Here is an 11,738-nt window from a genome sequence, read left to right as displayed (position 1 = left end):
CGGGGACCCTCTACACCCAGGACTTTGGGGTAACCCTGGCTCCGCCCCGCCAGCCCCTTTATCCTTTGGAGTCTGTGTCCTCATCAGGGATGTGCATTCATTCAGCACACGTCCCATCTTTCCGCGTTCAGGGCCAGACGCCGCCACTGCTGGAGCCCCCGCTCTGCAGGCCCACCCCTACCTGCCTACTGCGCTGGGGCGTTTCTGGGGATGCGGTTATGACAGGCCAGGCTGGGATGGGGACTGGGAGGCTAGGGAGTATGGGGAGCAGGCGCCCAGCTGGCCAGGAAAGTAGCCTGGAGGCAGAATGTGCTGGGGGGGAACGTCCTGGGGTGGGGACGGGGCAGCCCTCGGAAGGGCAGCCTGGGCCATAGTGCAGAGCCCAGGAGCCGGCCTTCTCTCCGGACGAGTGGGGGTGGGTGCGGGGGATGGGCAGCCTGCACGCACGTGGATGCAAGGGGTGTGGGGTGACCAGCCGGGCACGGGGACATGGACGGCAGGAGCGGGGTGTTCCTGGGGCTGGGCAGGTGGAGCTGCCCCTGCATGGGGCCCAGTGGGGGCAATGCCTCCAGGGAGGAAACGACGTCCAGAAATGGGGGGCTCTCAGCAGCGACGCGCCTCCTGCGGTGGGGGAGGGGAGCTCAGGTCATGCCGGGGCCAGTAGAGAAGCGGGCTCTGGCGGGGGTGGGCAAGGGTCCTTGTCTTGCCCACACCTCTGCCCTGGTGCTCCCCACCGTCTGAGACCCTGGCCTAGTTACACCCCTCTCTGACCCAGCTGCAAAGTCTCAAGTGGCTCTGGTCTGCCGAAGGCGCATCAGGCGTCGGCTGGAGATATCTGCCACGGGCAAGACAGTGGGGGGCCTGGGGCTGCTCAGAAACCTGCAGGGGAGTCACCCGCTTTCTCCTGTGTCTGTGCGATGGCGGGAGGTGAGGACCAGCTGGAAGTAAGAGTCGCTCACTCACTGCGGACCGCCAGCCATCACCAGCGTTTACTTCACCTCAGGGACCCTGCAGGGGGCGGCAGGACCCCTCCCAGATGGGCGGGAAAGCTGCGGGTAACACACGGCTGGGATCAGGCGGGGCTGGCAGGAGAGCCTGGGCTCCCAGCCAGGAAGGCACGGAGGAGGGCCCGGGTGTGGCCAGGCTGGGGTAAGGGCTCAGCCCTTGGTGACCAGGGGCGTGATCATCTGCGGGAAGGCGTAGTAGCGGCAGTCGGCTGGCGGGACCAGCGCCATCACCTCGGTGCGGATGTTCTCCCTCCGGAAGCCGGCCTCCAGCAGCGCGGGCACCTGCGTCTCCTGGGCGGGGTGGCGCAGGTCACCTCTGAGGGCTGTGGGGTCACGTGCACCTCGGTGCCCACCCCACACTGAAGAGTGTTTACAGATGCCAAGGCCCAGGTGGGCGGCTGCAGCCGCCGTGGGCACGTGGAGGGCGGCCCTGGACCCCAGCCCCACACCAGCATCATGGGGCTCCAGCCCCTACTCCATGGTTCTCCAGACCTTGCCAGTGCGGCTGGTAGAGCCAAACAATTGCGACAGAAAAAGAACACAAGCTGCCCTGAGGGCCACAGGCACCCGGCAGGCTCTCAGAACAGCAGCCCAGGACCACCACACAGAGCCCTCCTCAGACAGGTGCCACCACCGGGCAGAGGGCACAGCCAGAGACAAGTACTGCTGAACCGGCGGAGGCGGCCGGAGGGAGGGGAACCGCGGGGCTCAGGTCGAACCACAGGGCACTGGGGAGCCACGGGAGGCTGCTGAGCTGGTGAGGGACTTTGGTTTCTATTCTGTTGTTTTGAGACGGAGTCCCGCTCTATCACCGGGCTGCAGTGCCATGGCGTGATCTCGGCTCACAGCAACCTCCACTTCCTGGGTTTAAGCAATTCTCTTGCCTCAGCCTTCCAAGCAGCTGGGAGCACAGGCTCACACCACCAAGCCCAGCTAATTTTTATATATTTAGTAGAGATGGGGTTTCACCATATTGGCCAGGATGATCTTGATCTCTTGACCTTGTGATCCGCCCGCCTTGGCCTCCCAAAGTGCTGGGATTACAGGCGTGAGCCACCGCGCCCGGCCTGTTGTGTTTTTGAGATGGAGTCTGGCTCTCTTGCCCAAGCTGGAGTGGAATGGTGTGATCCTGGCTGACAGGAGCCTCTGCCTTGAATCAGGTTCAAGTAATTCTCGTGACTCAGCCTCCAGCGTAGCTGGAATTACAGATGTGCGCCACCACGCCCAGCTAACTCTTACATTTTTAGTAGAGACGGGGTTTTGCCATGTTGACCAGGCTAGGTTCAAACTCCTGACCTCAAGTGATCCACCTGCCTCGACCTCCCAAAGTGCTGGGATCACAGGTGTGAGCCGCCATGCCCAGCCTGATTTCCCTTTTTTTTTTCTTTTCTTTGGGTCTGGCTCTGTTGCCCAGGCTGGAGTGCAGTGGTTCGATCTCAGCTCACTGTAACCTCTGCCTCCTGGGCTCAAGCAGCCCTACCACAGCCTCCCGAGTAGCTGGGAGGACAGGCACACGCCACCATGCCCGGCTAGTTTTTTGTTTGTTTTGAGACAGAGTCTCTCTCTGTCGCCCATGCTGGAGTTCAGTGGCACAATCTTGGCACAGTGCAACCTCTGCCTCCAGAGTACAAGCAATTCTGCTGCCTCAGCCTCCTGAGTAGCAGGGACCACAGGTGCGCACCACCACACCCGGCTAATTTTTGTATTTTTAGTAGAGATGGAGTTTCACCATATTGGCCAGGCTGGTCTCGAACTCCTGACCTTGTGATCCACTGCCTGGGCCTCCCAAAGTGCTGGGATTACAGGTGTGAGCCACTATGCCCGGCTTTTTTGTATGTTTTTAGTAAAAGCCAGGTCTTGCTATGTTGCCCAGGCTGGTCTCAAACTCCTAGACTCAAGTGATATGCCCACCTTGGCCTCCTGCAGTGCTGGGATTACAGGCACGAGCCACGGCTCCTGGCAGCCACCACACCAAGCAAAGGACTCTGATTTCCAAATGAACCAGCACAGTCCAGCCCATCTAGGGGGTCGGGAAGGGACCCTCCCCCGACAGCAAGGTGATGCCAGCAGCCCATTCCCACCCCCACCCAAGGTCAATGCCTGCAGACCCGTGGGGAACTCCAGGTGAGCCCACCTCAAACATGGTGGTGATGTCCGAGTACTTGGACTTCATCAGCTCCCCCCAGGAGGTGAGGTTGCAGTAGGTGAGGACACCCCCCGGCTTCAGCAGGCGAAAGGCGTGGTTCTGTGGCAGGGGAGTGGCCAGTGATCAGGATGGAGGTGGGGTGTGGGCAGAGGGGCTCCTGCATCCCCGCAAGTCAGAGAGCGGTACCTTGATGAAGTTGAACTGGTGTGTGTGCCAGGTGTCCTCTGAGAGTGGGTATGTGTCATACAGGATCCCTGCACAGAGGACAGAAACCCACGAGGTCAGGGCCGGGCTCAGTGCCTCCCCAGCTCACCCCAGCGGGTGGAGGTTAAGTGAGACTGGGCAGAGGCGGGGCTCCCACTTGGGCTTGAGAATCGCCTCCAGCGCTCCTCTGTGAGTGTGCCCATCCTCTGTGCCCTGCCAGCCCTCACAGCCAGGCCTGCACCCACCGGGACACTGTCCCCCCAGTGCACACCAGAGGGCCCCCACAAGCAAAGGAGGGGCTCGACTGGAGCTGGGAGGACCACTCTGTGATATGTCCCTGTCCCCCCTCACCATCAAAGTGTCCGTCAGGCAGGGTGGGTGCCACATCCTCCCACAGGCCTTTCAAGGGGACGACCTTGAAGAAGGGAAAATAAAAAGGGTCAGAGAGGTCCCCAAGATGTCCCCAACTGCAGAAAGGGAGCACCCAGAAGGACTCCCAAGGGAGAGGACCACCTCCTCCACCTCTGGAGGCCCAGGCCCCCAACCCTCCAAGAGGCAGTGCCCTCACCCCACAGAGTGGGGCTCCTGGAGGGCCTGCGGGCAGAGGGGCACCTTGTGAGTCTGCCGCGGGGCCCAGTCCTGGAGCCGCTGGAAGACACCGTCATTGCACTCGATGATCCAGTGCTCATCAATGGGTGCCTCCTGCACCTTTGCCGCTGCGATGGCCATGCCAAAGCCCACCTCCAGGACCCGGCCCCCTGCGCACACACAGGACGCCCAGCATTACTAGGTGGGCCTGGCTTGGGAGGCTGCCTGGAGGAGGGGGTGCAGGGCTGGGGAAGCTGCCTGGAGGGGGGTGCAGGGCTGGGGAGGCTGCCTGGAGGAGGGTGTGAAGGGTCAGGCAGGGCTGTGCTGGGGGTCTGCCTAGAGGATGGAGTGCAGGGCTAGGCTAGGGGTCTGCTTGGAGGAGGGGATGCAGGGCAGGCTGGACTGTGAGTGACATTTGCCACAGGACGGGAGCGTGCACCCTGGGCCAGCGTGGGCAGAGGCGGGCAGGATACGGGAGTCCTGAGCAGGAACAGCGTGGGCCCTGGCCAGTGGCCAGAGAGAGGCTGCCCAGCCAGGAAGGCCAAATATGACCGCTTTTGGGCCCAGCCGTGGAGGGAGGTGAGAGCCTTGGACTTTTGAGCTCCAGCCCACACTGTTTGTGCTGGGTCCCTTATCTCTGGGCTTGGTTACTTTTCTCTCCCCCTCCCTCCATCCAGAAGTCGGGTTTGCAAGAGTGGCCAGGCAAGACGTGGACTTGAGCCCATCTGGGAGGGGAAGGGCCCGTCCCCCGTGGGCCACACATGGGGCCCCCTCCATCCAGATTGGCACTGACACTGGTCGTGCCCATTTTCAGGGTGGGAACACTGAGGCCGGACTCCTGGAATGGGCCTGTGCAGGGCCAGGGAGTCCGCAGCAGCCCTCAGGCTCTGACACCAGGCAGGCCAGGGCCACCCCGGGAACAGCTGTCTCCGAGCTCAGCTTTCCAGGTGCTATTCTTAGCCGGGCGAGGCAGGGCTGCCCTCCCGGGCAGGCAAACGGGAAGCCTCCCTGCGGCGCGACCCCTCCGTCTGGACCTCAGACAGGGAGTCAGGGACCCAGTTCCACCCCGGTGTCGCGGCTGGGGTCCCCATCTGGAGAGCGGGGTCCTCACTCGCCCTGGAGAGGAAGTTCCTGGTACTCAGGCGGCGCCTACTGTGTGCGGGCCTCACGCCTGCAGCACTCCGGGTGAACGGCTCCGTGTGCCCCCACCTGCAGCCCCACTTCCCAGGCGAGGAGACAGAGGCGCCCCAGCGGGAGGGCGGGCTGCAGAGCCCCCGGCTCGGGGCAGCCCCGGCCTCAGTTTCCCCTGCGGCCCCGGGGGGCAGGGCGGGCCGGGCGGGGGCTACCTTTGGAGGCGGCGGCGGCGGCCAGCGAGTGCATGTAGGGGGTCTCCCAGCGCTCCATCACCGGCTTGCCCAGGATGCGCAGGTGCGTGTCCGCCGCGTCGTAGGCCGCGGGCGCCGCCCCCCACGCGGGGCTGCAGTTCTCGCCGGGCGCGAAGATGGGGGTCGCGCTGGGGGCGCTCATGCTGCAGGCTGGACCGCGACCCGACCTCGCTCGCCGCACGTCCGGGCCCGATCCCTGCAGGGCCTTGTGGGCCGGGGGCGGGTCCCGGGGGCGGGGCCAGCGGACCCGCGAGAGGACGCGCGCGGCTCCGGGAGCGGCCTCTAGCGGCGGCCACGCGAGGGGCGGCGGGAGTGGGGTCGGGGCCCCGCCGCTCCCTCCTCGGGGAGCCTCGGTGCCCTCTCCGCGGAGCCAGCACCGGGGCCCCGCGCCCGGGTACGCGAACCTGCAGGCCGGAAGCTTACGTGCCTCAGTTTCCTCATCCGTCAGCATTCAGCCCCTCCTCGCTGGGATGTCAGAATCGGAGGATCTTCTAGGCACTGTTGGAAGTGCTTTAAGTGTTTCATTTAATCTTCTGAAGATGCTGCAGTGAGTTCTCTTTTTTTTTTTTTTTCCTAACAGACACGGGGTCTTGTTAGGTTGCTCAGGCTGGTCTCAAACTCCTGGGCTCAGGCGATCCTCCCGCTTCAGCTTCCCAAAGTGCTGAGATTACAGGCATGAGCCATCACGCCCGCCAGGTTCTAGAATGACTGCTGTTTTACAGGTGGGGAAACGGAGGCTCTGGGAGGCAAAGCCAGTGATCGTGTGGCCACGAGGTTGGGGACCCGGGATTAGAGCTCTGATGCCCCCGAGTTGACCCCGAGCTGCCTTCCCACCTTCATGAGCCCGCGTCGCAGCCCCATAAACTGGGGGTCACCTGAGACCCCGGGACCCTGATGGAGGGCTCTGCGCAAAGATGCCTCCAGCAGAGGTTGCAGTGAGCACTCCAGCCTGGGAGACAGAGCAAGACCCCATCTCAAAAATAAAAAATAAGAATAAAAAGATGCCTCCCGTTCCAAAGACGGGCACTCAATCCCAGCAGTGCCCTGCCCCGGAGCGGCCCTGCAGCTGGGGGGACTGTGGGGGTGGAATTAGGCCTCCCCCTCCACAGGGTAGGCCCTTAGGGTCACCACACCCCTTGTCTGTTTCCTGGGCGCCCCCAAGCTGGCTGCGGTGGCTTCCTGGCTCTGATTTGAGGTCCCCTTCCCCTTCTGAACATGGGGCCACGGTCATGCCTGAGCACTGCCTGCCTGCCACGAGTTCTGCCCAGGTAACAGGTGGGGCAGTTATTACGCCCGTTTAACACATGAGGAAACTGAGGCCCACAGAGGTTGTGGTCACAGGTTGCAGCAGAGCTGGGGTGTGAAGGCAGGCAGCCTCTGAAATGGCTCCCGCGAGCGGCCTTCCCTGGGCCACCTTGTCTGGTAGCCGCCTGCCCAGTCACTGGCTGTTCATTTCTTCCACGCACCCTTCTACCTCCTGCCCAGCCCCTGTGCCCATTCAGCCCAGCCTGGGTACATGCTCTTCCCCCTGCCTGGACAACGTCTCCCCCAGCCGGCCGCCTTCCCTTTCTGCCCCAAGCTGGAGCCCACGTGTCCTCTAAGAGACCCAAATTCTCCCCCAGGATGGGCGTGGCTGGGTCAGAAGCTGTTTTTTCTTTGTTTTTGTTTTTCTGAGACAGTCTGGCTCTGCGGCTCAGGCTGGAGTGCAGTGGCACGACCTCAGCTCACTGCAACCTCCGCCTCTGGGGTTCAAGGGTTTCTCCTGCCTCAGTCTCCGGAGTAGCTGAGATGACAGGGGTGCACCACCACACCCCGCTAATTTTTGGTAGAGATGGGGTTTTGCCATATCAGTCAGGCTGGTTTCAAACTCCTGACCTCAAGTGATCCTCCCACCTTGGCCCCCCAAAGTACTGGGATTACAGGCGTGGGCCACCAACCCGGCCAGAAGCAGTTTCCTATCTCTTTGGTATTTCACTAATGGAAGGTGTTTCTTCATGGTTCTAGGGCTCCTCTCGCAGGGCTGTCAGTGATCCTGGCACAAAGAAAATGCTTCATAGGCCGGGGGAAGCAGCTCCCACCTGTGATCCCAATGCCCGGGAAGGCGCAGTGGCTCAGGCCTGTGATGCCAGCATTTTGGGAGGCAGAGGTGGGAGGATTACTTCAGTGCAAGGGTTCAAGACCAGCTTGGCAACACACAGAGACCCTGTCTGTACAAAAAAAAAGTTTTAAAAAATTAGCTAGGGGTCGGGCGCTGTGGCTCACACCTGTAATCCTAGCACTTTGGGAGGCCGAGGTGGATGGATCACCTGAGGTCAGGAGTTAAAGACCAGCTTGGAGGGCCGGGCGCGGTGGCTCAAGCCTGTAATCCCAGCACTTTGGGAGGCCGAGGTGGGTGGATCACGAGGTCAAGAGATCAAGACCATCCTGGTCAACATGGTGAAACCCCGTCTCTACTAAAAATACAAAAAATTAGCTGGGCATGGTGGTGCGTGCCTGTAATCCCAGCTACTCAGGAGACTGAGGCAGGAGAATTGCCTGAACCCAGGAGGCGGAGGTTGCGGTGAGCCGAGATCGCGCCATTGCACTCCAGCCTGGGTAACATGAGTGAAACTCCGTCTCAAAAAAAAAAGAAAAAAAAAAAAAAATGTCTCTGACACAGGCTACAATGTGGATGCACCTTGAGGACATCACGCTCAGTGAAATAACTGGTCACAACAGGACAAATCCTGTGTGTGTGATCCCATTCCTAGGAGATCCCGAGAGTCCTCAGATTCACAGAGACAGAACGTGGGATGGGGGGTACCAGGGGCTGGGGAGGGGACAAGGAGTGAGTATTTCACGGGGCAGTGTTTCAGTAAAATGGAAAATTTTATGTCACGTATGTTTTACCACAAGAAAAAAAGGACCAAAACTATATGGAGTTTTTTTTTTTTTTTTTTTTTTGAGACAGACTTTCACTCTTAACTGCTCAGGCTAGAGTATAATGGCGTGATCTCAGCTCACCACAACCTCCGCCTCCCGGGTTCAAGCCATTCTCCTGCCTCAGCCTCCCAATTAGCTGGGATTACAGACATGTGCCACCATGCCCGGCTAATTTTTGTATTCTTTTTTTTTTTTTTGAGACGGAGTTTCGCTCGTTACCCAGGCTGGAGTGCAATGGCGCGATCTCGGCTCACCGCAACCTCTGCCTCCTGGGTTCAGGCAATTCTCCTGCCTCAGCCTCCTGAGTAGCTGGGATTACAGGCACGCGCCACCATGCCCAGCTAATTTTTTGTAGTTTTAGTAGAGACGGGGTTTCACCGTGTTGACCAGGATGGTCTGGATCTCTTGACCTCGTGATCCACCCGCCTCGGCCTCCCAAAGTGCTGGGATTACAGGCTTGAGCCACCGCGCCCGGCCTCTAATTTTTGTATTCTTAGTAGAGACAGGGTTTCACCATGTTAGCCAAGATGGTCTTGATCTCTTGACCTTGTGATCCGCCCACCTCGGCCTCCCAAAGTGCTGGGATTACAGGCATGAGGCACCGCACCCGGCCTCTTTCTTAGTGCCTTTGCCCTGGGGTGGAAGAGAGAAATGAATGGGGAAGAGGGAGAAGCAGGCTCTTCTAGTTTTTTTTTTTTTTCAGGATGGTCTTGATCTCTTGACCTCATGATCAGCCTGCCTCAGCCTCCCAAAGTGCTGGGATTACAGGTATGAGCCACCACACCCAGCCTAGTTCATTTTTTTTTTAAAGATGTTGAAGCAAATCTGACAAAATACAATCGTGTTCATTTCAGTGGCAGGTACATGGCTGTTTGTTATTTTATCCCTTGCAGGTGTCTGTATTATTTTTTCCCTGAGACGCAGTCTCGCTCTGTAGCCCAGGCTGCAGTGCAGTGGTGCGATCTCGGCTCATTGCAACCTCCACCTCCTAGGTTCAAGCAGTTCTCCTGCCTCAGCCTCTCAAGTAGCTAGGATGCCCAGCTAATTTTTGTGTTTTTAGTAGAGATAGGGTTTCACCATGTTGGCCAGGCTGGTCTTGAACTCCTGACCTTGTGATCCGCCTACCTCCGCCTCCCAAACTGCTAAGATTACAGGCATGAGCCACCGCGCCCAACTTTAATTTAGTTTATTTATTTTTATTTTTTTGAGAGGGAGTCTTGCTCTGTAGCCAAGGCTGGAGTGCAGTGGCATGATCTTGGCTCACTGCAGCCTCTGCCTCCTAGGTTCCCGCTGAAGCCATTCTCCCACATCAGCCTTGGCTTCCCAAGTAGCTGAGACTACAGGCGTGCGCCACCACGCCCAGCTAATTTTTATATTTTTACTAAAAATGGGTTTTCACCACATTGGTCAGGCCAGTCTTGAACTCCTGACCTTGTGATCTGCCCACCTTGGTCTCCCAAAATGTTGGGATTACAGGTGAGAGCCACTGCACCTGGCCCCAGTTTTTATTTTTTTGTTTTTTTTGGAGACAGAGTCTTGCTCCGTTACCCACCTGGAGTGCAGTGGCACGATCTCGGCTCACTGCAACCTCTGCCACCCAGGGTTCAAGCGATTCCCCTGCCTCAGCCTCTTGAGTAGCTGGGACTACAGGCGTGCGACACCACGCCCAGCTAATTTTTGCATTTTTGTAGAGATGGGGTTTCACCATGTTGGCCAGGATGGTCTGGATCTCCTGACTCCCTAATCCACCCGCCTTGGCCTCCCAGCCTGTAGTTTTAAAAATATACAACTTGGGCTGGTGGCTCACGCCTGTAATCCCAGCACTTTGGGAGGCTGAGGCATTTGGATCATGAGGTCAGGAGATTGAGACCATTCTCGGTAAGACAGTGAAATCCCCATCTCTACTAAAAATACAAAAAATTGGCCGGGCGTGGTGGCTCATGCCTGTCATCCCAGCACTTTGGGAGGCCGAAGCAGGTGGATCACAAGGTCTAGAGATCGAGACCATCCTGGCCAACATGGTAAAACCTCGTCTCTACTAAATACAAAAATTAGCTGGGTGTGGTGGCATGCGCCTATAGTCCCAGCTACTCAGGAGGCTGAGGCAGGAGAATTGCTTGAACCCGGGAGAACTGCTTGAACCCGGCTGCTGTGAGCTGAGGTCACACCACTATACTGCAGCCTGGGCGACAGAGGGAGACTCCGTTTTTTTTTTTTTTTTAAAAAAAGCCGGGGCCGGGCGCGGTGGCTCAAGCCTGTAATCCCAGCACTTTGGGAGGCCGAGGCGGGTGGATCACGAGGTCAAGAGATCGAGACCATCGTGGTCAACATGGTGAAGCCCCGTCTCTACTAAAAATACAAAAAATTAGCTGGGCATGGTGGTGCGTGCCTGTAATCCCAGCTACTCAGGAGGCTGAGGCAGGAGAACTGCCTGAACCCAGGAGGCGGAGGTTGCGGTGAGCCGAGATCGCGCCATTGCACTCCAGCCTGGGTAAGATGATTGAAACTCTGTCTCAAAAAAAAAAAAAAAAGCCGGGGGCGGTGGCTCATGCATGTAATCCCAGCACTTTGGGAGGCTGAGGTGGGCGGATCACCTGAGGTCAGGAGTTCGAGACCAGCCTGGCCGATACGGTGAAACTCCATCTTAAAAACAAAAAAACAAACAAACAAAAAAACCCAACAAAAATTAGCGGGGCGTGGTTGCACGCCTGTAGTCCCAGTTACTTAGGAGGCTGAGGCAGGAGAATCACTTGAACCCAGGAGGTGGAGGTTGCTTGCAGTGAGCTGAGATGACGCCATTGCACTCCAGCCTGGCGATAGTGAGACTCTGTCTCAAAAATAGTAATAATAATAAATTAAAAATAAATAAATAAATGGGGTTTTAGCCCCAGCTACTCCGGGAGATTAAGGAGGGAGCCCAGGAGTTCAAGGCTGCAGTGAGCTGTGACTGCATCATGGCACTCCAGCTTTGGCAACAGAGTGAGACCCTGTCTCAAAGGAAAAAATATATAGTTTTTTGTTTTGTACTATTTGCCTGTAATCTTGTTCCTTTTTTTTTTTTTTTGAGATGGACTCTCCCTCTGTCACCCAGGCTGGAGTGCAGAGTGCAGTGGCTCGATCTCCGCCGTCTGCAACTTCTACTTCCTGGGTTCGAGAGTCTCCTGCCTTGGTTTCCCATGTAGCTGGGATTACAGTGCCCACCACCAGCCCCCCCTGGCTAATTTTTTTTGTGTATTTTAAGTAGAGACAGGGTTTCACTATATGTTGGCCAGGGTGGTCTCGAACTCCTGACCTCAAGTGATCCACCCACTTCAGCCTCCCAAAGTGCTGAAGACGACAGGCATGAGCCACCTAACCCAGCCTCGTTCCTTGTATTCATTTAATTTTGTGAGGATGAATAAATCAAATGATCAGGGCGGTGAGATTAAAAAGAAAGGCAGTAGGCAGCACATACCCAGTGGGTCATCTGTCTCCTACCATCAGCCT

At 58.1% G+C, this 11,738-nt stretch overlaps 1 protein-coding gene across 3 annotated transcripts; it reads right to left on the bottom strand.

Moving 5' to 3' along the window:
* Positions 1 to 662: 662 nt before the first annotated feature.
* Positions 663 to 5,551, bottom strand: GAMT (guanidinoacetate N-methyltransferase). 3 transcript variants are annotated; one of them, XR_004260978.1, is made up of 7 exons: positions 5,292 to 5,551; positions 3,970 to 4,115; positions 3,709 to 3,772; positions 3,340 to 3,407; positions 3,142 to 3,252; positions 1,063 to 1,361; positions 663 to 673 (listed from the first exon to the last, which is right to left on the bottom strand). XR_004260978.1 is itself a non-coding variant. In XM_032252428.1 (6 exons), the coding sequence occupies exons 1-6, from the start codon at positions 5,470 to 5,472 to the stop codon at positions 1,158 to 1,160; spliced, it is 774 nt and encodes a 257-aa protein (XP_032108319.1). In that variant the 5' UTR covers positions 5,473 to 5,551; the 3' UTR covers positions 959 to 1,157. The 3 variants fall into 3 exon arrangements, 2 of the variants coding, with proteins under 2 accessions (XP_032108319.1, XP_032108320.1); XM_032252428.1 differs by lacking the exon at positions 663 to 673 and having other exon boundaries at positions 959 to 1,361; XM_032252429.1 differs by lacking the exon at positions 663 to 673 and having other exon boundaries at positions 959 to 1,298.
* Positions 5,552 to 11,738: the final 6,187 nt, after the last annotated feature.

This window comes from Sapajus apella, unplaced genomic scaffold (genome assembly GCF_009761245.1).
Source record: "Sapajus apella isolate SASKATOON/1434 unplaced genomic scaffold, GSC_monkey_1.0 scaffold77, whole genome shotgun sequence".
NCBI lineage: Eukaryota > Metazoa > Chordata > Mammalia > Primates > Cebidae > Sapajus > Sapajus apella.
Note: the sequence above shows the minus strand (reverse complement) of the source record. Positions and strands in the feature narration are given on the sequence as shown.